General features: G+C 43.8%; 2 protein-coding genes across 2 annotated transcripts in view; both read left to right on the top strand.

Annotated features, from left to right (window-relative positions):
• The window catches only part of LOC115642642 (zinc finger protein 436-like), a 936,374-nt gene that overhangs the window by 6,072 nt on the left and 902,571 nt on the right, over nucleotides 1-27,731 (top strand). The window lies entirely within an intron of this gene.
• On the top strand, nucleotides 146-26,573 carry LOC115642651 (zinc finger protein 34-like). Its single transcript, XM_030546344.1, has 5 exons — nucleotides 146-169; nucleotides 15,680-15,753; nucleotides 18,577-18,703; nucleotides 22,918-23,031; nucleotides 23,652-26,573. The coding sequence occupies exons 2-5, from the start codon at nucleotides 15,730-15,732 to the stop codon at nucleotides 24,437-24,439; spliced, it is 1,053 nt and encodes a 350-aa protein (XP_030402204.1). The 5' UTR covers nucleotides 146-169; nucleotides 15,680-15,729; the 3' UTR covers nucleotides 24,440-26,573.

The following is a 27,731-nucleotide window of genomic DNA, read 5'->3' on the forward strand; positions in this document are numbered from 1 at the left end:
GCCAGGGAGGTTGAAGTGTTCTCCTACAGGTTTTTGTATATTGCCATTCCTAATATCTGATTTGTGTCCGTTTATCCTTTTCCGTAGCGACTGTCCAGTTTGGCCGATGTACATAGGAGAGGGGCATTGCTGGCATAGGATAGCGTATATTACATTGGTGGACATGCAGGTGAATGACCCGGTGATGGTGTGGCTGATCTGGTTAGGTCCTGTGATGGTGTCGCTGGTGTAGATATGGGGGCAGAGTTGGCATCGAGGTTTGTTGCATGGATTGGTTCCTGAGCTAGAGTTATTATGGTGTGGTGTGTAGTTACTGGTGAGAATATGTTTCAGGTTGGCAGGTTGCCTATGGGCGAGGACTGGCCTGCCACTCAAGGCCTGTGAAAGTGTGGGGTCATTGTCCAGGATGGGTTGTAGGTCCCTGATGATGCATTGGAGAGGTTTTAGCTGGGGACTGTATGTGATGGCCAGTGGAGTCCTGTTGGTTTCTTTCTTGGGTTTGTCTTGCAGTAGGAGGCTTCTTGGTACACGTCTGGCTCTGTTGATCTGTTTCGTTATTTCCTCCTGCGGGTATTGTAGTTTTGAGAATGCTTGGTGGAGATTTTGTAGGTGTTGGTCTCTGTCTGAGGGATTAGAGCAGATGCGGTTGTACCTCAGTGCTTGGCTGTAGACAATGGATCGTGTGATGTGCCCGGGATGGAAGCTGAAGGCATGAAGGTAGGCATAGCGGTCGGTAGGTTTTCGGTATAGGGTGGAGGTAAAGTTTTTTCCTGTAGCTGGAGTGGAGCCGGAGCACAGCTTCAAAGCTCTGGACCTTTCTGTTCTCATTCTAATCCCCATCTTCTCCACTGTAACAAATAGTTTCCCACGTGGAACTGTATCAAATGCCTTACTGACATCCAGATAGATGAGAGCTACGGCATTTCCTTTGTCCAAAAAATTAGTCACCTTCTCATGGAAGGAGAACAGGTTTCCTTGGCACGATCTACCTTTTGTAAAACCATGTTTTATTTACTTATAGTGCTGAAGGCTGGAAGGAACTGTTAGCAGTAGGCTGAGAATGGCCATGTGGAGGTAGGGGAGGGGATGGCAGACAGTGGGGAGGTGGGGGGGATGCGGCATTGGAAGTGTATCTGGGATTGTGTTATGTAGGAGTCCATGTCTCTGCTCCCTGTGACCATGGTGCCTTCCGTACCAAAGCAGCATGTCAGCAGAGCAGATGCACACAGCCTAGCTCTGCCTGGAACACGCAGCATTCACTGCCAGACGGGCTGGGTGATTTTTCAGGGCCCAGCCTGATATGCCTGGCTGGAGTGGGTTCAGTTGGGTGGGGGTCTGGGGCTCTGATAGTTTAGGATTTTCCTTTTTGCATAGTCAGTTCTTTCCCTTTATTGTTTTATCCCCACCTGTGCCCGATGCCCCTCCCTTCTTAACTTGCTTTGGTTATTTCAGTTCCAGTTTTTAAATGGAATCTAAGAATTGCAAAGCTGAATGAAAGATAAACAAACAGAACCATTTGAATGTTGGCACAGAGCTGGTAGAACTATACCTAGTGAAGGTTTGCTGTAAGTATCTGGTTACCTATAGCATTTTCTGGTGGGGTGGACAAAGCAATGTCAAAGAGCCAAAAGCGCTTTTTAGGGTGAAAGGTCTCATCAGCTGTTTGCTCTCTAGGGTGCATGTCACCAGCTGGGACTTGCAGTCTTTCAGGAGTAGTGCCCTGGATTGTATTTAGTAATCTCAAAATAGAAGGCTGCAGGTTCACAATAGCCAATGAAATCTTGCAAACAGTTATACAAATAGACCCTAATGCAGAGGTGGGCAAACTACGGCCCCTCCCCTGTTGTTTCTCCCCCGGTTCCTGCAGCGTCAGCGTGCCACGCAGCCCATGCAATGCTCTGGGCGGTGGGGCTGTGAGCTCATGGTATAGTTCCGACCCTTCAGAGTACTCTCATTGACTCAGAAGTAGCAAGCACTAGGTGTGGTGTTCAGTGTTTTGTGGGATGAAGACCTTATTTGCAAGCTCTTTGAAGCAGGGATCTGTCTGCCAACTCCAAAGCCATGTGTCAGTGTGCTCCAGGGCTTGTACTTTTCGAGTGGACACGGGCGCGCGCACACACAAAACAGGAGATCTTCGCCTGTTTCTACAGGGGTCTGTTGCACTCGCACAGCCTGAGTCTTAATCACTCATTTAAAATACCCGTAACAACCAGTTGATGATTTACTTCCCTTCCTATTTTCAGTGTTGTCACTTTGTTTGTGGCTTTGTTTTCTGTGTTGGTTTATTACTTATTTTTACTGTTCCATTTGTGTGAAGTATTCATCAAATTAAGCATTGACATCCCATAGAAATGGTATGAGCCTGAGTGAATACTTTTTACTCTCCTTTCCAGTATCAGAAAATATTGTATTAATATTTGCCATGAGAGCATGACTATTTCTAGTTGACTCATAGATTTGTTTAGCATCTTAAAGCTGAGCTGTGTGCGCAGATAATATGCGTGCAAGGGGGATAGTTTTGTGAACTGCAGAAGTTTACTGCATGCTAGTGTTTTGGCAGATGTTTCATTTTTTTGAGAGCAGCTTTCCCTGAAGATTTAGTGTTCTATGGTAGGAGCAGGTTATTAAATTGGGTCTCTGGTGCTTATTTTTAATGCTTTTACTTAATGCCCATGACTGTGTTTTATTTCTGTTTTCAGTATGCCACATTTTGGTGTGTTTACTAGCTTGAGTTGTTAGAAAGGATACGTGTACTCCAAGCACAGTGTTAATATTCTTTATTTGATTTCATGTTAAATACACATCTTAAGCAGTGCACCTTATTAACTATTCCTTGTTTTAATATTCTTTCTTCTTCTTCCATTCCTATAAACTGTTTAAAAATATATATCTAGGGTTTTTGTTTGTACTGGTGGCGCACATCCACACAGGACCTCAATATTGGTGGAGCACATAACATTCATTCTGCATATGGATGGAAAAAATTAGAGGGAACGTTGTTGACGACTCTCTCTTGGGTGGATGGGCCAATCCTGGGACCCGTTACCTCTCGGTGATTGATTTCCATTCCAAGACCATAGAGTAGATTTTCTATATAAATCCTTTGTTCCTTACATACACCCCATACTTTGATCTCTTAGTCATTATGAGTCTTGACCAGTTATGAGCTTTTTGTAGATGCCTCTCTCACAGAGTCACTGGGCAATGCTCTGGAACTACTCTGTATGAAGCCAGTCAGGACTCCGGGGGAGCTGCCTCTCTCTGAGCGTACTGTCTCCAGGGCAGAAGCTTACACAGGTTCGACCTTCCTGGGTCTGACCTCAGACATTCAGCTTCCCCTGTTATACCAATTATATTAGACTAGTAAAAACCAGCAGGATCTTATTAAAGGGGACAAGACAAAGATGCCACATTTATTATGATAACAATTTGATTTATGACTAATAACTAATATCTTAATTCTTATACATACACACACATACACACACACACACACATTATACCTAATACCTATATACACACACACTCACATTATACCTAATACACACACATTCACACACACACCCAGATTCATCAGGTGTTCTGCAGCTGCTGCATAGTTACCAGTCCTGAAGATAGCTTAAGTTCATGGCTTGATTTTGCAGCTTGGGTTCATAGCTTGTGGTGGCTAACTGGCCGGGAAAGCCAGGCACAAGGCCGAGCTGGATCTCTGTTGGGCAGGCACCCATGTTCTTCCATGTTGGCAGCAGAATGTTACCCAGAGTCTCTCATCTCACCCTTCTTTTTTTATAGGCTTTTAGTTTGGATTCAAAGTCTATAGGTCTTGCTGTGTCACACTGCCTCTGGGTTTAGATTGATCACCCATCAATTGCAGGCGTGACTTTCAGCCTTGAACCTGACTTTGATCTTCCTTCTGTTGTTCTATTGCCCTTTTCTTTTTAGGGTGGATGCTTCTTACTTTGTTTAGGGCTGTTGTCTAGGTCTTCAGCCATTGGTATTTGAACTTTATCTCATCAGAACAGGCTGGGGCTGGAGGTTGATTCCGTCATTCATACATACCTCATTCACACATCTAAACTAAACTAATAAGATTACAGCAGGGTTTGCAAAAATGAAGGCTGGAGGACGCTTTTACAAAATGGAGTGAGTGTTTTAAAATGGGGTTTGAATGATAATATGGAATAGAAGTTACAGTGTAGGCAAGTGTAGTGAATGGTGAACAGAAGTTACATTAATAAAGTGAACAGTTAAAAACAATTTCATTTATCAGTTCTACACCCCATCCACCTGTGTGCTTCCTGCAGTGAGTTCCCCCGGATGGGGCTCCTGAGGAAGCCAGAGAGCCCTGCACCCCAACTCTGCAGTCAGCCAGCCGGTAAAACAGAATGTTTATTAGATGACAGGAACACAGCGTAGAACAGAGTTTGCTATCACAGAAATTAGTGACTTTCAGCCAAGTCCATCTTGGGAGTCCTGAACCAGATGCCCTGGACTCCTCCTCTTCCAGTCCCCCCCACGCAGACTTTCCACTTCCAGTGACCTGACCTCCAACACCCCCCTGTTGCTCCTTCTCTGTCTCCTTGTCTGACTTCCCAAGCTAAAGCTGTCACCTGGTCGCACCCCTCTCCTGGGTCTCAGGTTACATAAGTGCAGGCAGCTGGGAAGCTTCATTTGCCCCAAAGGCCTCAGCAAAAATCACACACCCAGTTCCCACCACCAAAGTATTGGTGCAGCACACTGGGAAACAGGTACACACAGTATTCGTATAGGACAGTAAGACTCACATGCAACATAACAAGATGAAGAAATCCAACTTTGTCACAGCCTCACATGATCTCCCCTGTAGGTAAATGTCCTCTAAAAGATGTTTGATGTGATGAGTTTGTCAGGTCTCAGGTGAGAACTGCTGGCAAAGACCAAGTGACCCTTTGCCATGGGATCTCTATGTCACTGTCTGACTCCCGTAGGCCAGAGAGAGGACAACTTTCTGCCAATGGCCTTCAGGACGGGTGCTGAGTTCACTGCAGTGTCCCGCGTTCCCCCTCTCCATTTCCCTTCTCGGTGTGCTGTCTGGGATGCTGCCCCGCTTCCTGCTGCCCAGGCCAACCTGTATCTACTCCATGTTCCAGGCTTTTGGCAGCCCCCAGTGAGAGTCCATCCAGCCCATCAAACTGATGCCCAACTGCTGGGCCTCAGGCCTTCTGGGGTGCACCTCTGTGAGGCCAATTGCCCCCTGACCCTGGGGTGCTACAGGGGCACGTCCTTCCAGTGTATCAGGGCTCAACCCTCTGGCTGAGGCCTCGGGGCACCAGGTGAAACAGCACAAGAGCCGACTGTTAGCAGACAAGGGTAAATAAAGGAATATAGAGTGTGTGGGAGAAACTGTGGACAGCTCCCATCAGGATATGGGCCTCTCTTACTTCTGGGGGCCCTCAGTTGCCTTCAGAGTTTACTGGGTCTCCAGTGCAAGTTTCAGCCCACTCTCCCTTTGACCTCTAAGGATCCCCACCCTCCCTCGATGAAGGCCAGAGCCCCAAATGCTGCCAGCCCTCTCTTGGGGGATGGAGATGCTCCACAGACTGTTCCCTTTCCGGTGTTTCCCCCCTGTGGGTCTCTCCTGTTAACTCCTGCTCCAGTCCTGGCATGGTTTGCAGGTGTGCAGGGGCTGGGCCAGTCCGGACTAAAGCAGCAGTTTAACCCCTTCTATGCTAGCGTGGGGTTTATATAGCCCTTCACAGGCTCCCAGAGCCAGGGAATGGCCCCCTATTAGCTCCATGCCTGATGTGCTGGGGTAACCCACTGGCAGCATTGCCTTTGAGGGTGCTGCTCCCTCCTGCTCCCACTCCCTCCTCTCGCCCTTTACTGCCACCACAATGCCTGTCACCTTCATTTCCTGAGGGGTGACCCCCAGAAGGTGTGTTTTGTTATCCCTTTTCCTGCCCCTCCCCCTGGATCCGTTGTGCACCTCTGTCTCTCACCTGTGTCTCAGGAGATAAGGCAGGTTATGGGGTGCGGGTGATGCTTTGCTGGAGATCCATCATCACTGAACGAGTTGCAGCCTTGATCCTCCTAGAAGGTTGCCAGGATGCTGATGTGCCCTGGAGGAGAACTGGGGCTTGGTGGAGTCCATAGACCATTTGGCCCACACTGTGTCACTGTAAAGCCTGCTCTGATTCCTACAAATTGCTGCTGGTGGCGTTGTGCCCATAAGCCTCTGTAACGCTGTCTCCAGTGATTCGAGAACAGGAGCACCAGCTTCAGGCAGACTGGTAAGAAGCAGGGAACAAACCCCAAATTGGTTGTGAGGTCTGTATGGAGATTTCACCAACCAAATATGAAGTGTAAACGCTTCCGGCACTGTGACAACATTAACATGGAATCACAGACTGTTCCTTTGGGTCATCCCATATATCTCACCACGCAGGTGAGCTCACCTTTGTGACAGATGGTCCCTTACTCCAGGGGTTCTCAACCTTTTTCTTTCTGAGGTTCCCCCAACATGCTATAAAAACTCGACAGCCCATGTGGGCCACAATAACTAGTTTTCTGCATATAAAAGCCAGGGCTGGCGTTAGGCGGTAGCAAGCAGGGCGACTGCCTGGGGCCCCATGCCCCATACGTTGCTTAGGCTTTGGCTTCAGTCCCAGGTGGTGGGGCTCAGTGCCCCAGACTTCAGCCCCATGCACTGGGACTTCAGCTTTCTGCCCTGGGCCTCGGCGAGTCTAATGCTGGCCTTGCTTGGCAGCCCCACTGAAACCTGCTCGTGGCCACCCAGGGGTCCCAGTCCCCTGGTTGAGAAACCACTGCCTTACACCTCGAATCACAGCAATGTTCAGGTTACTGCCAGTCCCAAAGGACCAGTCACTTCCTTAGGTCAACTGAATCTCACAACAAAGACAAAACTTGTAGCCAGTCCTGTAATAACCTGTGTTATGATTTATTTAAAAGGAAAGGAGAGTTGTTTATGAAGTTAAAGCAGGTAATCATATAGTTGCAGACGAGTTACAGTCTTAAATTTCAAAAGTAATAGAAGCTTCTATAATAAGCAGGCTCTACATATTCTTTAGGACTAACACAGGCTAATCAGCTGGGGATCTCTTGCTAATGCCTAGAAACTGCCCCCCAGAGTCCAGGCAGCATACAGGTAATCAGTTCCTTCTGTATGGGTTTTTTTTATCCCCTTCTTGCCATGTGCTCTGAACTACAAACTCCGCTAATGGGAGGTCGAGCACAACAACAGTCTTTTGTCTTCTTTAACATCCCATTGTCATCAGACGCCACAGGTGTGCTGCTCTGCTCTGTTCAATGTTAATACCAGTTGGCTATGTTCGTGTGTTCCCTCTGTGTGCTGCAGATCGCTGACACAGCAGACCCTGAGAGAACTCCCAGTGACCACAGACTCCGATAAGGTACGAAGGCACCCGGCCAGGTTTATTGTCAAACGAAGCACAGTAATAGTTCCCTGCAGTCTGTACAGGACATACTACAAATATGTGCCCCCTGACAATGGACCAACTCAATCGGTGGCGGGACTCTCCACTGCCCCCTAGGCCAAACAAAGACGTCCACTTAGGGATGCATTCTTATACACAGGTACAAACAGGTGAGCAGGGCCTGCCTCTGGCTCACAGCCTAACTTTGCTTTACGTTAGCTATATCTTGACCATTACTTCAGTTCAGGCCTCTGGCCTCATACCGGGCCTCTGATACCAAAGGCTTGTGTCTCAGGGCCTCGTCTTACTACATTGCCCTACTTTTTGTCTTTTTGTGGGGAGGATGTTTACTCTTCGTCCCAGAAAAGCATAATGCATGAACTGAAGATAACCCAGTGGGCTAAACACTGTTATGTGGTCACCACATTTTAGCATCCATACACTCATGCCCCACCTATCCTTAGTCTGCACATTCCCTCGTACGAGTGGTAGACATTTTAGTATCCAATTATTTTTTAGTCCTTTATGGTGGCCTGGGAATGTTAGGCCCGGGACCATGACTGAGGAATGTAGTATTATGGTTGAGCCTTAGAGGCACTTCCAAATAATATATATGAATAATATGGATACGGCATATATATTTGTAGCGTATATGGGTATATATGTGTGGTATGTATGTGTATGTATGACATCACCCTATGTCCAAGCATAACCATGTTTTTCCAGTCTGGTGTTGTACTCTGACCCTTTTACTTTGGTGACACAGATAGAAACACACTTCTATTAGGGCAATTGTAGTTATCACCTGTATCATTAGTAATAGGCTGAGTGTTTTGACATACTGGGATACGCATTGTTATAGTTTTGTTCCACAGTATTATGTGTATGAGAAGTAAAACAGAAATTTGGAGTAATGACACTACAAATGAGGCCTTTATATATAAATGTCTTGTAATTAGTTACTGCCCAGTACTGTGCAGTCATGTTATGGGCCACCCTTGCTGCTGGTTGTTGCCCTCTGGTAAGCTTTGCTAGGCAGGAAACAGGAATGGCTTACTTCTCTGTTCCATGGATTGCATTGCCCCGGGGTACACCCGTAGTTGATGTAGATCTAGCTGTTTTTATGGATGTTGTTTTCCAGATAACTTATTGAATGGACAGTTGCCAATTTATCAAATATTGCTGTGTCAGGCTGTAGTATTGGTATCCAGACACTGAGCAAGATTGTTTTGAATTAACGTGTCTTATTTTGGATGCAGTGTCATTAACCCAAATTACGACTGGTACTAACACGGAATTTGTTTACCCGATTGTAGTTAGTGTGTAACTTAATTTCTTTACCAATTTGTTTTTTTCCTTGCCTTCCTGTTGTCTTCTGCCATTCATTAGTTGATTTTTACCTGTGTGTTGGTTAAACAATTTAGCAAAGTTATATTATTGCTGTACAACATTTAAAATGTGCATAGTACAGCAATAGTACAACGATAATGCAGTAGTACAGCAATAATACAGTTATTTTTACCCAGTAACCAAGTTGAAATTAAATGACAGTTTATCCTGGTCCAACTAGTGGTTTTTAGCTGATTGTTAAAGTAATTGTCCATATATGAAAGGTAGAGGTGTATTTGACCAGTCTGTTATTTGTAAAGCACTTCATTTTTCTTTTCTTGATGCTTGGGGATTTCTTCACTGTGTACAGATATCTCTGGTGTCTTTGTTCTTAAGTTAGTTAATATAATAAAGTTTGTTTTTGTTTTGTTTTTACATTTCTCTTGTTTTTAGTAACCCAAATTTAATACACAGATTAATTTAGTGTTTACAGTATAATAGGGTCCAAGTCTTTTTATACACAAGCGATACTTTTGCAATTGTTGTATCGATATTCATTTTCACTTGAGGTGCGTTACTAATATTTTATACTAAATGTAATGCTTCACGGCTGAAATAGATGCTCACAATCTTCCATGAGAAGGTGTATTGCTTTCCCTTGCTGAACACTGTTTCAGCAAAAGAGTTAGTAACATAATTTTAACAAGCTTTTTAGAGTTACTTTGCCTGTGATACCAGCTTCACTCTTTGTTAACTGTTTTTAGAAGAACAAACTTTAACAACCACTGCTTCCCATTAACATAACATATAACATATGTAACACAGGCTACGTCTAGACTACCCGCCGTATTGGCGGGTTAAAATTGATTGCTCGGGGATCGATATAAGCGCGCTCGGGGATCTCATCTAGACGCTATATATCAATCCCTGAGCACGCTTATATCGATTCCGGAACTCCCCAACTCCAAGGGAGTTGCAGAATCGACAAGGGGAGCCGCGGACATCGATCCCTCGCGGTGAGGACGGGTGAGCAATCCGATCTTAGATATTCGACTTCAGCTACATTATTCACGTAGCTGAAGTTGCGTATCTAAGATCGATTTCCTCCCGTAGTGTAGACCAGCCCACAGTGGTCCCCAACTTTTTTGTGGTGAGTAGCACATTCATGTTTTCAGAAGAGTGTGGCGGGTGCCAACAATTTTTCAAGGCTTATTTTGGATTTGTACCTTAAATAATACAAAAAAAATATTTAATACTATATAATATATGAATCCATAAGATACAAAAGGTAATTTTACATGTAAAGGGTATTAATTAAATTATTTGGCAATTACTCTTTCACCTTACCGTGTGAATTTGCTCTTTTTTATCTACCTGTAAAAAAAAATTAAGGAGTTTTTACAAAATGAATATCATAAACAGTTTTCATCTTATTTATTTTAAAAAAGTAAAACATTGTTGAACTGCTGGTCCAAATGTATCTATTATTCTTACTATCACATAGAATGAAGCCTGCATCCCCGGCGTTCTCTGTCCCCGGCAGGCGCAGGGCCTCAGTTTCTCTCTGGCTTAAGTCACGGCCCCGCACCTGCCGGGGACCGAGAACACCAGCACCTGCAGCCCCGGAGTGGAGACCACTGATATAACATAAAAGAAAAGTGTATAAAATTAAACCAAAATAAATTTTAAATACAGGTCCATGCAAATACTTTGAGGGTATTAAACTTTCATGATGTTTTGTTATGTTTGGGAGCCAAAGGTGGAAACCTGTTGAAATTGTTTGGCTAACTCGATGCATAAATTGTTATTTTAAAACATTTTGCTCTCACATTCTTATAACTATATTTAAAAGTGCAAACAAATTTTAAAAAAAAACCCAAACAAGTTTATAAAAACCCAAGCCAGAAATAGACATTTTGTTAATATTATCTTTACTTTAATGTTGAGGTTTTCCCTTTTTCTTTGAATAAAATATTTTTTTAAAACTTCAAAAACAAAACGAAAGTGTGATAAAAGAGAATTATTTTTATTTGCAATTTCATTATTTTTTGAGGCTGCAATATATGTACATATATTTATAACTGAGATCTTGTTGAACTTTGAAAAAAATAGTATTAATAATATTATGAGGTTATACCTCAACCATAATATTAAAATAGTGTGGCACCACATATACATATATTTTTAAAAGAGTATAAAATTGACTTTTGTTGCAACCAAATAAAAATAATAAAAAATAGTCACATGATGCACACAACATACAACACTGGACAATGCACATGACATACAGGACAAACTTACCATTAGAAACAAATAGCGCAGAATTCTATTCATAACTATACAAAATAAGGCAAACAAAAAATTAAAAGGGTTAAACATTTGAATAAACAAGTTATTACCTTATTTAAAACTTTTAACAAAAATTGATACAATAAATTTGGCAAATATTAATTTTTTTATGTATTTGGTAACAAGGAATTTTGCAGTACTTTATATTTAACATTATTTTAAAACTCTGCTAGATGGAAATAAGAAAAGCCCATGTTTCAAATATTAGTGAGTGGTTAGGTTAGAAGCAGAGTGTGCATTTCGGTTGCTTGGCAGCCCTGTCTTCAAGAAAGTTAGGAATAATTCCAGCTATTGCATTCCTGAAGGGCTAAAATAACTCATTTCCTGGATGTATTTAAAGTAAAGTTTTTACCTTTTTTCTTTTTGTTTCTTGAATTTTGTTCTGTTTTCTATTGCTTTATCTTTTGGAGGTTTCCGTAAAAACTATAACTTTTAACCTTTTAAACAGAGAGACAGCCGAAGTGAGGAGAGGCAGGGGAAAGGGGAGCTGGAGGTGAAGAGCAGCCTAGGATGGTAGCGAGATCTGAGCCAAGAAGGATTAACTGTATCAAGGTATTTGAAAGTACAGGCAGCAGCAGCCAGTTTAGCAAACTGAGAAAGTATATAATGGAAAAAACTTAACCAGTATGTAAAAATGTTTGAGAAAGGTGGTTATATTTTTAGATATGAGCGCGGAGTGTGGGTCCGTGGGTCAAAGCAGTTGGGAACCTGCACAGTTGGGAACTGTGCCCCTGGTTTTTATCCTGGCTCTGAGAGGAGAGTGGGGTAGTTACTTGCTCATGTAAAACCTGAATTGGTTCCCTCAATGTCTGTTGCTTTTGTGTGCATGCCAAGTGGGTGGCAGGAGTGCCCTTTTTTGCTGCAGTTAACTGTTTTGGGGCAACTCCATGTGTTAATGCATCAATTGTAGGTGTTAACCCGCTTAATTTTGGTTTTTTACTTTGAGATTCTTTTTTATTCACTCCCCTGCGATCGAGTGGCAGATCCTGTCTCCTAATGTGCTCTGTGAACTGTTCCCATTTTTTCCTTTGTTTGATTTACCAAGTCATTGAAAGTATTGTGTGCTGCCTTTTCCATCTGTGCACTTACTTCTCCCTACAGGCACCAGTCTAGGTCCTAGTTTAGCTTTTACCAGAACCTGGCTTTTTTCATAAGGTGGTGGCTGCACTACAGTGGACCCAGTTTAATCTTTTAATTTTCCTAGGGCCATGTTTTTCCATTTCTGTCCCCCCCTTCTTCAGGCATAGGGGAGCTACCTGAAGCCTGCTGTTGACCACAAATATTTATAACAGAGGACGGCACATGTATTTTTTGTAGGTTCCCTGCTGCTGTTTCCAATGTTTTTGTCTGTTTCTGTGCTGGTTGTCTCTGGGTTGCTTGCAATGGGAGTTTCAATGGGAGGCTGATACTTGCCTCACTGATTTTGTGGCATGCTGTTTTAACCATTTAACAGCCGTGGCTATAGTTTGCAATATTTTATATTTTAAGGCTACAGTCTCTGTCCTAGCTTTACAAATTACATTGCATGTTTCTTCCCCATTATACTTTTTAAACTCTGTGGGGATTTGAAGGGAGGGGTTAAGGGGGTTCCCTAGCTTATGGTTTTCTGTCATGTTAGATCACGATTCCTACAGCAGACAGCTCGCTTATTCACTAGATCAGCGGTCGGGGTCACCAGTGTCGTCAGATGGTACCAGTGTGGTTGATATCAATGTTGATATCAGTCGGCTGCATGCGTGTGTTCCCTCTGTGTGCTGCCCCGGCTCTGCAGATGCTGACACAGCAGACCCCGAGAGAGCCCCCAGTGCCCACAGACTCCGATAAGGTACGAAGGCACCCAGCCAGGTTTATTGTCAAACGAAGCACAGTAATGGTTCCCTACAGACTCTACAGGACATGCTACGAATATGTGCCTCCTGACAATGGACTGGCACAGTCAGTGGCCGGACTCTCCACTGCCCCCTAGGCCAGACAAAGACGTCCACTCAGGGATGCATTCTTATACATAGTCACAAACAGGTTTCATATCATTGAATGCATTGAGATACAGCCCCTCTATGCATTATGGTGTTGCCTTTCATTGGTGAGGCCTCATCTGGAGTACTGTGTCCAGTTTTTGGCCCCATGCTACAAGAAGGATGTGGAAAAATTGGAAAGAGCCTAGTGGAGAGCAACAAAAATGATTAGGGGCCTGGAACACATGAGGAGAGGCTGAGGGAAGGGCAGGGGAGGGATCGCTCAGTGGTTTGAGCACTGGCCTGCTAAACCCAGGGTTGTGAGTTCAATCCTTGAGGGGGCCATTTAGAGAACTGGGGTAAAAATCTTTTCTGGGGATTGGTCCAGCTTTGAGCAGGGAGTTCAACTAGATGACCTCCTAAGATCCCTTCTAGCCCTGATATTCTATGATTCATGGTGCAGATTGATTCGAAAAAATAAGTCTATCCATCATATTGTCCGTTCATATTGTTTATCCATCATATTGTCTATCCATTGCATGGTTCTTTCATATTGCATATCCGTCATATTGTCCTTATGTTCATTTTATCAGTACTTACATGTGTATATGCTCTTGTCAACTTCTGTGAGCAGGGCCTGCCTTAGCTTTCTGTTAGCAATGTCTTAACCAGTACTTCAATTCAGGCCTCTGGCCTCATACCAGGCCTCTGATACCAAGGGTTTGTCTCAGGGCCTCATCTTACTACACCCATAATAGTCTATCTGGTGTTGATGGACCTTTCCTGCCAGGCAGGATGTAATGGATTCTGTTGCCAATCAGCATTTCACCTAGGTAACATCTCTCTCCTGTCTGGTGATTTACAGAGCCACAGAGGCTCACAATGCAGCTAGTCAGATATTAACCCAGGCAGCAACTCGCAAGCATTCAATAAAGTCTAAACACTAAACACATTCTTGTAATTCTTATACTTATTTTAACAATACTAACACAGGTGAGCCAGACTGATTCTAGCTGTGCGTTTGTCCATGTTCAATTAAGACATGGGGGCTTGTGTAAGAGCTAACACCTCATCTGCCAGTGTCACAGGCAGGATGAGCAGGGATGGTGTCTCTAGCCTCTGTTTGCCAGAAGCTGGGAATAGGTGACAGGGATGGATCACTTGATGATTACGTGTTCTGCTCATTCCCTCTGAAGCACCTGGCGTTGTCCACTGATCTAGATGGACCATTGATCTGACGCAGTGGGTTGTTCTTATGTTCACTGTCTCTATGAGACATATCTACTCATTTGGACTGATTGGGGAGCCACAGAAAGAAACAAGGAGTGCTGAGACAAGGAGGCCCAGTCTCAGAGCCCCTGGGGTCACACTTGCCAAAAGCTAAAAGTAGACCCAGCCCATGAAAGGGGCACTGCTAGGAGAGACTGTATAAAGGCTGGAGCATCAAACAACTTTGTAAACCTGAAACAGCTGCCTTGGGGACAGTGACAGGGAGAATCCCCCAAAGTGACTCCTTTGATTCACTCTCCTTTGGTTCATAGAACTGGAAGGGACCTCGAGAGGTCGTCTAGTCTAGTCCCCTGCACTCAAGGCAGAACTAAGTGTAATCTAGACCATCCCTGACAGGTGTTTGTCCATCTTGCTCTTAAATATCCCCAATGATGGAGATTCCACAACCTCCCTAGACAATTTATTCCAGTGCTTAACCACTCTGACAGTTAGGAAGTTTTTCCTTATGTCCAACCTAAACCTCCCTTGCTGCAATTCAAGCCCATTACTTCTTGTCCTATCCTTGGAGGCTAAGAAGAACTATTTTTCTCCCTCCTCCTTGTAACAACCTTTTATGTACTTGAAAACTGTTATCTTGTCTCCTTTCAATCTTCTCTTCTCTAGACTAAACAAACCTAGTTTTTTCAATCTTGCCTCATAGCTCATGTTTCCTAGACCTTTAGTCATTTTTGTTGCTCTTCTTTGGATTTTCACCAATTTGTCTTTCCTGAAATGTGGCACCCAGAACGGGACACAATACTCCAGTTGAGGCCTAATCAGCATGGAGTAGAGCGGAAGAATTTCTTCTCGTGTCTTGCTTACAATACTGCTGCTAATACATCCCAAAATGATACTTGCTTTTTTGCAACACTGTTGACTCCTATTTAGCTTTTGATCCACTATGACCCCCAGATCCCTTTCCACAGCACTCCTTCCTAGGCAGTTATTTCCCATTTTGTATGTGTGCAACTGATTGTTCCTTCCTAAGCGGTGTGCTTTGCATTTGTCCTTACTGAATTTCATCCTATCTCCTTCAGACCATTTCTCCAGGTTGTCCAGATTATTTTCTAAAGCACTTGCAACCCTCCCAACTTGGTATCGTCTGCAAACTTGATAAGTGTAACAGAGAGACTCCTGTTACTGGGAGGGTTTCACCATGTCTCAGAGGGTTACACCCTGGTGGGAGGGGGCTAGGCATGCACTGCAATAAGGTCACTCTGTGCTTCACAGTGTGGCAGAACCTAGAATGTCCATTAGCAGGGAAAAATCCTGGGCAGAATCGGCTTGTAGAATGGACAAAAGCCCCATCTGAATTCTCTCATGTTCCCCTTTTCACCCTGGCAGGCTACAGAATAACGTCCAGGTTTCACTCCAGATCCACCCGGGGGAAGGAAATGGCTGCAATGGAGCTGGCTCAGGTAAGGGATTATCAGGGAGCTGGTGATGGACTCTGCTCGGAGGAAGAGGAGGAGTAAAGGAGAGGGGGAGCAGCTGGAGGTGGTGGGAGGCAGGAAATGTCTAGGGTAGAGAAGGGGAGGGGACAGGATGTGACAAACCTGCTGAGACTTGTGTAATCTAGGGTGTGATGGGTTATCACCCCTGGGGTGCAGTCTGGGGGGCTTCTGGGAACTCCTGTGTCCTCTAATCCTCAAATTGGGCTGGCCTTTTTCACACTGCTTTGCTGGAGATTCAGCCAGCCTCTCCAGGTCCTGTTACCACCCAACCCGAGAGCAGGTGGTACCATGCACCCAGCTAAGCTACCTGAGTGCTTTACCTAAGCCACTGTAGGACAGAGAGAAGACAACAGCCAATTTCCCAGCTCCCGAACCTTGCACGCCTGCTGTAGTATAATCCAGAATTATACCATTTTATAGTGCACAGGGATTTGTATAATGTAAGATCATTAATATAGTTCACCTTCCCCTCGATATGGGAAAGTTAGGCACAAAAAACTTGTGCTAACCAAGCTGAGATTTTTCCCCAGACACTTCACTCAAAATACACTGGTTAAGATAAAGCATAAAACAAGTTTATTAACTACAGAAAGATCGATTTTAAGTGATTATAAGTGATAACAAACAGATCAAAACAGATTACTTAGTTTGAGTTTTTGGTTATTTGCTAAGCCTAGCATACTAGCTGGATAGAATTTGAATTAGCAATTTCTCACCCTGACTGATGATAGAAGCAGTCCACCAAGTTTCCATACACAAGCTAGAAATCCCTTTATCCTGGGACCAGCACTTCCCCCAGTTCAGTCTTTGTTCCTCAGGTGTTTCCAGGAGTTCTCTTCTGTGGGGAATGAGGCCAAGAGATGCCGTCACACCCCACCTCATGTAGCTTTTCCATATGGCGGGACCCCTTTGTTTGAAACTGAGTTCTCAGTCCAGTTTGTGGAAAAATACAGGTACCAAAATGGAGTTCAGTGTCATGTGGTCTGATCATATGCCCTAGCATGCCCTGCTGAGTGCTAAGCTCTTGCATGGTCCATTGTCTTTGTTGATGAGCCATCAGCACTGTCTGGCTTCTTCATTGTTGTACCTGAAAGACTAGTTGTGGCTGGTACTAAGAGTAAGCACATTTGAAATACAGATACACAGTGAATATCCATAACTTTCAGATACAAACATGATCCACGCACACAAATAGGATAATCATATTCAGCAAATCATAACTTTTCCAGTGACAACACACATGATGCATCTTGTACAAAATGCATCATAATTACGTCCTAATTATATTATAACCATACCACTATGCTGAATATGGGGTGTAGTGTCAGATAGGGCCTAATTTCAAGGCACAGGAGTTGGGAATGGAATTTCCCTTCTTTGTGGAACAGGAAATAACCCTCCAACAAGGACTGGGAAAACTTCACAGACTCCCAGTGCCGGAGCCTGAATCTACTGACACTTCATTAGTTACCCCCACTCCCAATCTTTGTGGGAACTACAAACTTTATCAGTGATGATTTTGTATTCTTTTCTAGGTCATTGATAAGAATGTTAATAGCACAGGGCCAAGAACCAGTTCTTGGAGGAAGCCGCTAGAAATAAATCCACTCGACCGTGGTTCCCCATTTACAATCCCAGTTTCTAATCTATTTCATGTATGCCGTGTTTATTTTGTATCATTCTAGTTCTGTAGTCAAAATGTTGTGCTTGACCAAGTTGTATGCCTTACAGAAGTCTAGGTATATTACATCAATACTGTTAGCGGCAACCAAACTTTTCATCTCCTCCAATAAGGATATCCAGTTAGTTTGATAGGAATCTATTTTCTCTAAAGCTTTAATGGGTACTAATTATATTACTCTCCTTTAATTCTTTATTAATGAAATCCAGTATCGACTGCTCCATTATCTTGCCCAGTATCGATGTCAGACTGATACTCTTGTAATTAGCTGGGGCATCTCTTTTACACTTTTTAATACTGGCACACCATTAGCTTTATTCCAGTCTTCTGGAATTTCCCCAGTGTTCCAAGTCCTAATTAAAATCATTATTAATAGTCCACCGTGCTCCTCCACCGGGCATTTTAAAAGTCTTGGATACAAGTTATCTGGACCTGCTGATTTAAACATGCCTAACTTTAATAGCTGCTGTTTAATGTCCTCGTGAAGTCCTGTTGCAATGGAGTGTCATCGTCAACATCTAATGATATGAGTTGCATCATCTGTTTTTCTCCAAATCCAGGAAAGAAATATTTATTAAAGACTTTTACCTTTTCCGAATTATTTTTGATAATTCTGCCATTTCTGTATAGTAATTTATAACTACCATTGTTAGGATTCATATACTTTTTAAAACTTCCTTCTTATTTTCATTGATTGGTCATTGTTTTCTGATAGCTTCCCTTACCAATTTTCTATAGTTCTAACCTTCTAACTTATATTCTTTACTATTGACTTCCCCTTTCTTCCATATATTTTATTTGGAGAGTGTTGGGATTCCTACCAGGGAGCCACCAGCAGGGTCCAGAGACAGCCTCATCTCCTATATCAAGCTCTGGCTAGTAGGTATGTGATAAATGTGAAGACCCTGCCTCCGTCTGTCAGCTGGGAGACACAAGTTTCTCTCTTGCTACCCTCTGATGCCTCCTGGCTACTCGAAGCAAGGTGGGGTGGGACTCTGTTAACATGTGCCTCCCATGGCTTCCATTTCCCTGGTGTTGCTGTTCCATGAATAGTGGGGCTGTGAGTGGGGCACCAGGTATTGAGTGTTGGACTTTTGCTCTTTCAGGGGCCGGTGACATTCGAGGAGGTGGCTGTGTATTTCACTAGGGAAGAGCGGGCTCTGCTGGACCTCAGTCAGAGAGACCTCTACAGGGATGTCATGCAGGAGAACTATGAGACGGTGGTCTTGCTGGGTAAAGAATCCTGTCCCCTGGGTTATTAGAAGCTGTTGGGTCTCTAAAGAACCTGAGTAGTAATAACTTTATACCTTTATTCATCATACAAGTTTTAACAAGTTTCCTTGTCCCCCCTTTTTTGCCTTATCTCCCACCCACTAGTATCATTTTTGGACATGTACTTTTTTGGTGCCATCAGTCATTTTAAAATTGCATTTAATGTATCTTTATTGGATACATTAATAACTGTAGCTTTCATGCCTTTTCCTCATTTTAAGAGGAAAATTTGCCACCTGTAGAATTCTAAATTGAGTAAATAGGTGTGTGACTCATGCATGACTTGTGTGACAGTCAGATGAGCTCCTCTTCTGATAGGAGAGCGTATAATGTTGCCATTCAGGACCCCACGGGTGAAGGGAGAACAGAGCCGTGGGAGGGGAGGAGAAGGGGTGGAGTAGATGATTCTAGGGTGCCCAGATATGGGGAGGGTGTGTGCAGGCTAAGAGCTAAGAAGCAGCAGGGAGGAAGGAGGTAGTGAGAGATGAGGAGGGAACACAAGAAGCTACCAAGGTGCCGGGAGGTGGCGATGACTGAGAGTAATGGGAAGAAAGGGAAGGGAGTCTAGAGGAAAGGCACCCAGAAAGTGGGCTGGGTGGGTCAGTGGGAGGGAGAAGAGGTTTGGGGATCTAGAGCCCTGGAGGATCCCAGACCTTTAACCCCAAATTCCTACCCAAGCCTCGTTGCTTTAGAGCCTACACTCCAGTTTTATTTCTGTTCAGTTCCACTTCATTATACATATTTTCCTCAAATGTTATTTTAACGCTTGCCCTCCCTCTCCCACTCATTACTTCCCTCCCCATCTGTATGCACAGCGACCCCGGCCTCCGATCCTGAGTCCTTTCATTCCTCCCTCCCATAGCAGGACCACTACCCAGACACAAATGGGCACCTTGTTGATGATATCACAGGGTGGTAGTGCAGCCTGCACAATTTTTACACCTATAAGATTACGTATTGGGGCACAACTTTCCCTTGTACATAGCTACTGAAAGTTAATTGAGAAGATGAAATTTGGTGAAACACACAGAAACTTGATTTAATACAGACAGTTATAATTGAAATCACAGGTAAGGATCAGTACACATAATGATTAGACTGAGGTAAGTATAGTAAAGAGGGACACCATTGGAAACAAAGATCGAGGAGCAAGAGAGACCATCAGAATGGAGGCCTTGCTTCACTTTACTTGGGGACCTGACAAAATGAAAAAATGGTAACTAGGAGAGGTATTTTATCCACTTCCTTATGGTAATAGGTTGGCTATATACCATATCTGCTCCTTTACTCTGATTACAAGAATGTCAATACCAGCCCCAACCCATATGGGGCCTTTGGGAAGTCCATAATTAAGCATTAATACTAATGATTTACATCACTTATTTATTAATAATTCCAATATATGAATGCATCCAACTGCTGAGATACTGCATAGCAACCTAATTGCTAAAGCCCGCCTCAAACTTCCTTCTTTCAGAATCTTGTGGCGTATTGCCCATTTGTGGTTCCTCGTTAGTCTCTCAAAATAAGGGTGCAAAATATCTGATCTGGGATTCTCTCCTTAGACCTATTCTGGTAAATGAGACTAGGTCATAAAATCAGGTCAGCGTCAACAGAAGTGAGAGTTTGGAGAGAGTCTTATCTCCCCTCTCCCCATCTGCAGCAGCCACAAGCTGTCTTCCCTCCAGGCTCCTTGGATCTCTGAGCCTGTCCCTCCTGAGGTTGCATGGCCCAGTTCTTGTTTCTTACCTTCTCCTTTTCTGGAAGAATTAGAGGCTGTTGCTCCTGAATTTTAGTGTTTAATTCCCCAGCCTTCTCCACACACTGGGGGAGTTTAATTCTCCCTCCCATTACACCTGAGTCACTAGATTTCCTAATTCCCCAGAATGTCCTTTTGCAATGTCACAGTTCTGGGGTAGCTAAGCCTTTGACCTGCCTCCATGGTCTGCTCAAAGAATGGCTCCTCAGGTGTCAGGCCTCTAGCCAGCCCCTCTCTATGGGTAGGTAGCCACCTGCCTCTCCTTTTTGACCAAGGTTTGAGGATTGCAGCTTGTCCTCCACTGTGTTCACTGGACTAACGTCCAGTTCCTGTGCTTTGCTTTCTCTCCAAGGGCTGTGAGTAGTGTGTGTGTGATAGAGGTGGGAATTTTGGTGATACTTCTAAGATGCCAATACACACCTCAGTTTCCCTGTGTGATTGGTATTGTATGTTTATAAAGAGGAGGAGACATGAGGTGTTTTGTCATGGAGCTGTCATGGGGTGATATGAATGGGTCATTAAGAACTGCCTGGGACCAACCTACATCAGTGGAATACCCCACAGAGACAAGAGAATAATTGTCACCTGTCCACGGGAGGATCTCTACTTGGCTGAGTGAAGCATACATGGACTAGTTATGTTTTTGGAAGCAGGAAGAACTGGGCTCTCAGGCGCAGGGAGTTCTGCTGGAGCGAAGACAAATGGACAGGCACAGTGAAAGGAAACTAAACTGTTTTCTACAGCAGCATGGCTCGAGGGCATTGGCCAATATGGATTATATTGTCTTATTTGCTTCTCTGTCCTAATCTAAGGACTTTCCAATGTTGCGTTTCAGTTCACAAATAAACCCTGCTATGTTTTAAGTCTGTCCAGTGTCACAGCAAAAAAATGCTGTGCGCATTGAGTGAGGAACAGTCTCTGAAGAGGAGTGTAGTTCAACTGGACCTGCTGGCAGAGTTCACAGGTTGAAGTAGGAGTGTTGAAGCCAGAGGCTTTGCAAGGACTGTTTAAAAGCCCAGGCATTGCACAGATCCTATGGATCCATGACAGCATGCCTAATGGGGAAAGGATATAAAACAGGGAAAGGATCTCAATGCGTATTTACCATGACCCCCTCATCAGTCCTTGTGGGAATCCCTGATCAGCTCTAAAGTGTATTAAAACCTTCCTTAAAGGCTTACCTCTTATTTATCAGATCATGTCAGTTTTGTTAGAGCGCCTTCTCTTCCCTGGTTCTTGTCACGCAGACAGCAAAAGACCAGAAGTCTGAAGTGCAGATAATGCCATGTTTATTGGGGTTAGTTTCCAAGCAAGTGTATCCCTAAGACCTTCACACCGTTCAGGCTTATCTCGATACTCCGATAGAATCTGTTCCCCAGTGTTCTCTTCCCAGCTCTGATGCTCCAGAGCTTTGCCTATGTTCCTGTTCCCCCCCCCTTAACAAACATGATTCCGATTTCCCTTCCCCCTCTATTTTATGTAGTAATATTCTCAGCTATACCTTAACCAATCATTTTAATGAAATTTAACTAACCAATCCTAACTTATTGTAACATAATTCTCTAACCAATATATCCCACTACCCTAATTAACTTACACCTAGGAAATGTAACTATACAGCAGACAGAAAAAAATAGAGAACCAGACAGATTAACAATATAAAAGTGGTGGCCATAAAGATAAAACAATACAGAAATGAAGGCTTCAAAACCACAACCATTGAGAAGTGATTTCTTGCCAGACAGGCTGCTGTCAAACTAAGTTTTCTTAACCATCTTAAGATCTGTTTCTTTATTTGGTGGTGATGAGCGCTATCAGGACAGGATCATCTTCCTAACAACCCAATACCACCTCATTACAGTGTGACTGGTTTGGGGTGAGGATGTGACCGTATGCTTCCCAGCTTATGGCTTCTTCTGCTGTTTAGTCAAAGGCCTTAGCCTAAGAACAAGGCCTCAGACTATCCTAATGAGAGAAGACCCATACACAGGCAGACTGTGATTTTGATTCTTTGTTTTTATACCCTGGTAACTAGCTAAGTGATAAAAATACACCTAAGTTCTTAAAGTATAGGCTTTACAAGCAGGACTGAATATTTTCTAACAGTGGATTCTACCCATTCCCCCATTCTGTGTCTGTCTTGTCTATTTAGATCGTAAATTCTTCAGGGCATGGGCCATCTACTATTCTGTGTTTGTACTTTGCCTAGCACAATGGGGACCCTCTGTTACTTAGCCCTTAGGCACTAAGGGAATGAATATGATTTATAATGACTCTCCTGCCACTTTGAGCCAAGGAAGCTGGCCTTGGGATGTTACAGCTTAAAAATGAGCTGGGGTTAAAACCATGGAATATTCTTTGTGACAAGTATCCCACAAATTCCACTGACCTCCCTTGTTTTCTTTGCCTGGAGTAGGGTTTCCAGTTTCCGAACCTGATGTGATCTCGCAGCTGGAACAAGGGGAAGAGCCGTGGGTCCCAGACGTCCTGGGCTCTGAGAAAGAAGTGCCCCCGAGAGCTGCCTGCACAGGTGAGGAATTGGTTAAACCAGGGGTCGGCAACCTTTCAGAAGTGGTGTGCCGAGTCTTCATTTATTCACTCTAATTTAAGGTTTTGCATGCCAGTAATACATTTTAACATTTTTAGAAGGTCTCTTTCTATAAGTCTATAATATATAACTAAACTGTGTTGTATGTAAAGTAAGTAAAGTTTTTAAAATGTTTAAGAAGTTTCATTTAAAATTTAAATTAAAATGCAGAGCCTGCCGTATCGATGGCCAGGACCCAGGCAGTGTGAGTGCCACTAAAATCAGTTCTCACATGTGCCATAGGTTGCGTACCCCTGGGTTAAACCAACTCAAAAACTGTCTGTGAATACAGGAAACATTTGGGATGCCCTACAAAGACCTTGTGAGCGCTCCAAGTTCAGGATTGTTCCCTGCAGACTGACAACTGGCAGCAGGTCCCTCCCCAATTTCGCTCTCCCCTGGGTGTTCTTGTGAAATGCGGACCAAAACTGATCCCTTTCTCCTCTGGGGAAGGGTTTGGGGAAAATCTGCTCCTGATAGTTTTGATCTCTCCCACACACATTTTGGTTTGTTCATCCCTTTTTCAATTCCTGTCTCTGAGATTTCCTTTCTCTCCGGCACAGAGAGTGACCTATGTCTGGATTGTCTCTGTCTCCCATCAGGTGATGGGATGGTGAGTGAGAATGAGGAGGAGAATCCCCAGCAGAAAGATGCTGAGCAAGGAGAGCCACATGGGATGTTATCAGGAAGATCCAAAGGGAATGTTTCTGGGATTTGTGCACTCCCAGAAATAGAAAAAGCCTGTGAGACTCCGCAGATTCCAGAGGAAAACTTGAGGAGCCGCTCAGACCTTATTACACACGAGAGAATCAACTTGGAAGAGACACACTATATATGCCATGAGTGCGGGAAAAGCTTCAATGGGAGCTCAGACCTTTTCACGCATCAGAGACTCCACAGAGGAGAGAGACCCTACATGTGCTCTGAGTGTGGGAAAAGCTTCAGTCAGAGCTATACCCTTATCAGACATTGGAGAACTCACACTGGAGAGAAACCTTATACGTGCTCTGAGTGTGGGAAAAGCTTCAATCAGAGCTCAAACCTTATCAGACATAGGAAAATCCACACAGGTGAGAAACCTTATGGATGCTCTGAGTGTGGGAAACGCTTCATTGATAATTCAGCCCTCTTCTCACATAAGAAAATCCACACAGGAGAGACACCCTACACGTGCTCTGAGTGTGGGAAAAGTTTCAATAATAGCTCTGACCTCATCAAACATCGTAGAATCCACACAGGAGAGAAACCCTACATGTGTTCTGAGTGCAGGAAAAGCTTTAATCAGAGCTCAATCCTCATTAGACATAAGAAAATCCACATGAGAGAGAACTGGAACAAATGCCTTGACTAGGGCTGACCAAAGATGTTTCTTTAAAAAAAAAAAATCACATTTGCCAATTCCCACATAGTGATTTTTGTACCATTTTCACTATGATTTTTGTACCATTTTCACTATGGTGTCTCAGCTCCCCCAGATAAGTTGCCTGCTTCTGCCTTTTGTAGCTCACCCTTCTTTGGGGTCAGTCCTGTGATCTTTTATATCAGCTCCTTTCCTTTTGAGTCGAAGTAGTGTGTCCCTCCAGCCAGGACTGTTCATCAGCTCCAGGTGGAAGCGAGAGGGTTGATCCCAACAAGCTACACGGAGGCAAAAACTACCTGTGCTTTCCATCCACTAGGAGTGTACATGGCGTTGGCTGCTCAAGTTAGTGATCTTGGTGTAAAAAGACAATTATAGTTGTAGTGCAGATGCAGCCCAGGTGCAGTGGTTGGCATTAGCTTTCCCCTTGACCTGACCTAAACTCCATCACTTTTCCTAGTTTAAACAGATCCTGAGCATCACGGTTATCCTGTTCCCCCATTTCAAAGCCATTGTTAGTCATCAAGTTCCCCCTTCGGGAACAAATTGTTTCATTCCCAGTTGCTCTGATGTTGCTTCAGGTTGTGCTACAGAACAGATATTTTTACTTCCATTTTCCTCAATTAAAATATATTGAACTATAACAAATGGCAGGGATAGGGGAAAATGTCATTTCCCCTCTATAACAACAGAAGGAGATAGGGTAAGTCAGAGGGATTCCCGTATTCCCCATCACCATCCCAATCCCTCTGTTTGGTTGGTTGGGTCAATATTTTTTTCAAAGGGCTGGGAAGAGGATTTCCTGGTAAATACCTGGGTATTTTCCTTAGTTCCAAGTTATTTGGCTCCCAAAGCCGTTGTGGCCCAGGCCCTGCAGGAGGTCGCTCCTGAAGATATCTCCTTCCTAATCAGGAGCATGTTGCCTATTAATTGGGAAATGCAATCCCTAGCTAGGTAGAGATGGGAAAAATGGATCCTGTGCCACCAGATTAAAGAAATAAAGGGGCATATTTGGGGGAGTTGTACCTCACTATCGTTACTGATCTGTTGTGTGGTTGGTGAAGAATTCTACACCAGAGAAGTGTAAAATTACTCCAAGGAAAGTGAAAGATTTGACAAGACCTCAGGTAGAAATTGCAGGTATGAGTGGTTGGTTTACACCCCTGAGATGGAAGCTATGGTGACCCGTGGCCCAGGTCAACTATTTTTAGAATGCTGCTCACTAGTTAAGTGGCATTGATCACGCTCCTAAAGGATGCCATGATTAAATTGGGCACAACTGTCTTTTTCAACTGATTCCTTCAGAGCCATTCCATGCCTATGGGTCCCAATCTGGCTGCCTTGTTGGACAAGAAGCATTTCCATGCTGGGCAAATGATTTGTAGCCAATGAGGGAATGTATCCGATCCCAAGTTCATACTACAGGGTATATGAATACTGAGTCCAGCATCTGTGGTTTGGTCTCTTAGTTTTCTCTTGAATCTAATGCATTTTTATCGCTTCTCCACCTCCTGCTACTCTGAAAGATCAGAAAGTAGGAAAATAGAGCACAGGTGGGTTTTCTCATGATGCAGCCTTCCCACATCGTGTGAGACCCCTTCCACCCACACTTCTGGGAGAAGACCCAGGGAGAAAAGAACTCATAGAAGTGGAAGGCTCCTAGGTTATTGTAGAATGTGACTTCACACAAAGCTGACTGGGTGGAAATGGGAATTAAGAGAAAACTGCCCTATCGGTTTATATTTTGTAATTTTTGAATAAGTTGTTACCAGCGATAATGAAATTAAACATGAAGTTAACTAGTGTAAGAGGCTGATTCTGTGATAACTTTCAGTGTTACAATATGATTCGGGTTTTCTTCTAGTTCTCTCCCTGCCCCCTCCTACTATCTAGGAAACGGTGGCTAATCCTGAAATTAAAACCTCACTCCAAAGGAGTTAAAGTGGGAGAATATGTGAGAGAAATAGCCTGTATGAGAAGAGAGGCCCAGTATGGACTGTAATTATTTCTGTTAAGAGGAAAATTACTTGAGACAAGATGTGTAACCTTTTACCCATTCCCCACAGTGCTGATGTGTTTTTGTTTGTTTGTTTGTTTGTTTCTCTCTCCTCCAGTTGTTGTTTTTTAATAAAAGAATTGTTTTGGTTTGAAAGCAATCTTTATTCCATTAGTTGAAAGCAAACAGATCCCTACAAAGCAACAGGCAATTTTCTTAAACCTTCATAGTGCATTGTCTGCACCAATCACAATCCCCTCCTAGCACTACAAACACTGCACTTCTGTACATGGCAAGAAATATTAGTGGCTTTCAGCTTCAAATGGCTGCCTCAAGGTATCCCTGATCCTTATGTGCTCTGCCCCTCTGATAGCCCTGGTCTCTGGCTGTTTAAATTCAGCCTCCAGGTGCTAAGCCTCAGTGGTCCAGCCCTGAGTGAAGCTTTCACCCTTCCTCATGGTGCTTAAAATAGACTCATAGACTTTAAGGTCCGAAGGGACCATTATGATCATGTAGTCTGACCTGCACAATGCAGGCCACAGAATCTCACCCACCCACTCTTGTATCAGACATTTGTCTGAGCCATTGAAGTCCTCAAATCATGGTTTAAAGACTTCAAGATGCAGAGAATCTTCCAGTAAGTGACCCATGCACCATGCTGCAGAGGTAGGTGAAAAACCCCCAGGGACCCTGCCAATCTGCCCTGGAGGAAAATTCCTTCCTGATCCCAAATATGGTGATCAGCTAAACCCTGAGCATGTGGCCAAGACTCACCAGCCAGACTCCCAGGAAAGAATTCTCTGCAGTAACTCAGATCCCACCCCATTTAACATCCCATCATCGACCACTGGGCATACTTACCGCTAATAGTCAAAGACCAATTAATTGCCAAATATTAGGCTATCCCATTATACCATCCCCTCCATAAATTTATCAAGCTTAGTCTTGAAGCCAGATATGTCTCTTGCCCCTACTGCTCCCCTTGGAAGGCTGTTCCAGAACTTCACTCCTCTGATAGTTAGAAACCTTCGTCTAACTTCAAGTCTAAACTTCCTGATGGCCAGTTTATATCCATTTGTTCTTGTGTCCACATTGGTACTGAGCTTAAATAATTCCTCTCCCTCCCTGGTATTTATTCCTCCAATATATTTAGAGAGAGCAATCGTATCTCTCCATAGCCTTCTTTTGGTTAGGCTAAGCAAACCAAGCTCTTTGAGTCTCCTTCATAAGACAGGTTTTCCATTCCCCGGATCATCCTAGTAGCCCTTCTCTGTATCTCTTCCAGTCTGA

The sequence above is a fragment of the Gopherus evgoodei genome, unplaced genomic scaffold (genome assembly GCF_007399415.2).
Source record: "Gopherus evgoodei ecotype Sinaloan lineage unplaced genomic scaffold, rGopEvg1_v1.p scaffold_43_arrow_ctg1, whole genome shotgun sequence".
NCBI lineage: Eukaryota > Metazoa > Chordata > Testudines > Testudinidae > Gopherus > Gopherus evgoodei.

Coding starts and splice junctions, on each gene's coding strand:
- LOC115642651 (XM_030546344.1), top strand. CDS start 15,730: ATGGCTGCAATGGAGCTGGCTCAG. Junction 15,754..18,576: donor CTGCAATGGAGCTGGCTCAG/GTAAGGGATTAT, acceptor TTGCTCTTTCAG/GGGCCGGTGACATTCGAGGA. Junction 23,032..23,651: donor CCCGAGAGCTGCCTGCACAG/GTGAGGAATTGG, acceptor TCTCCGGCACAG/AGAGTGACCTATGTCTGGAT.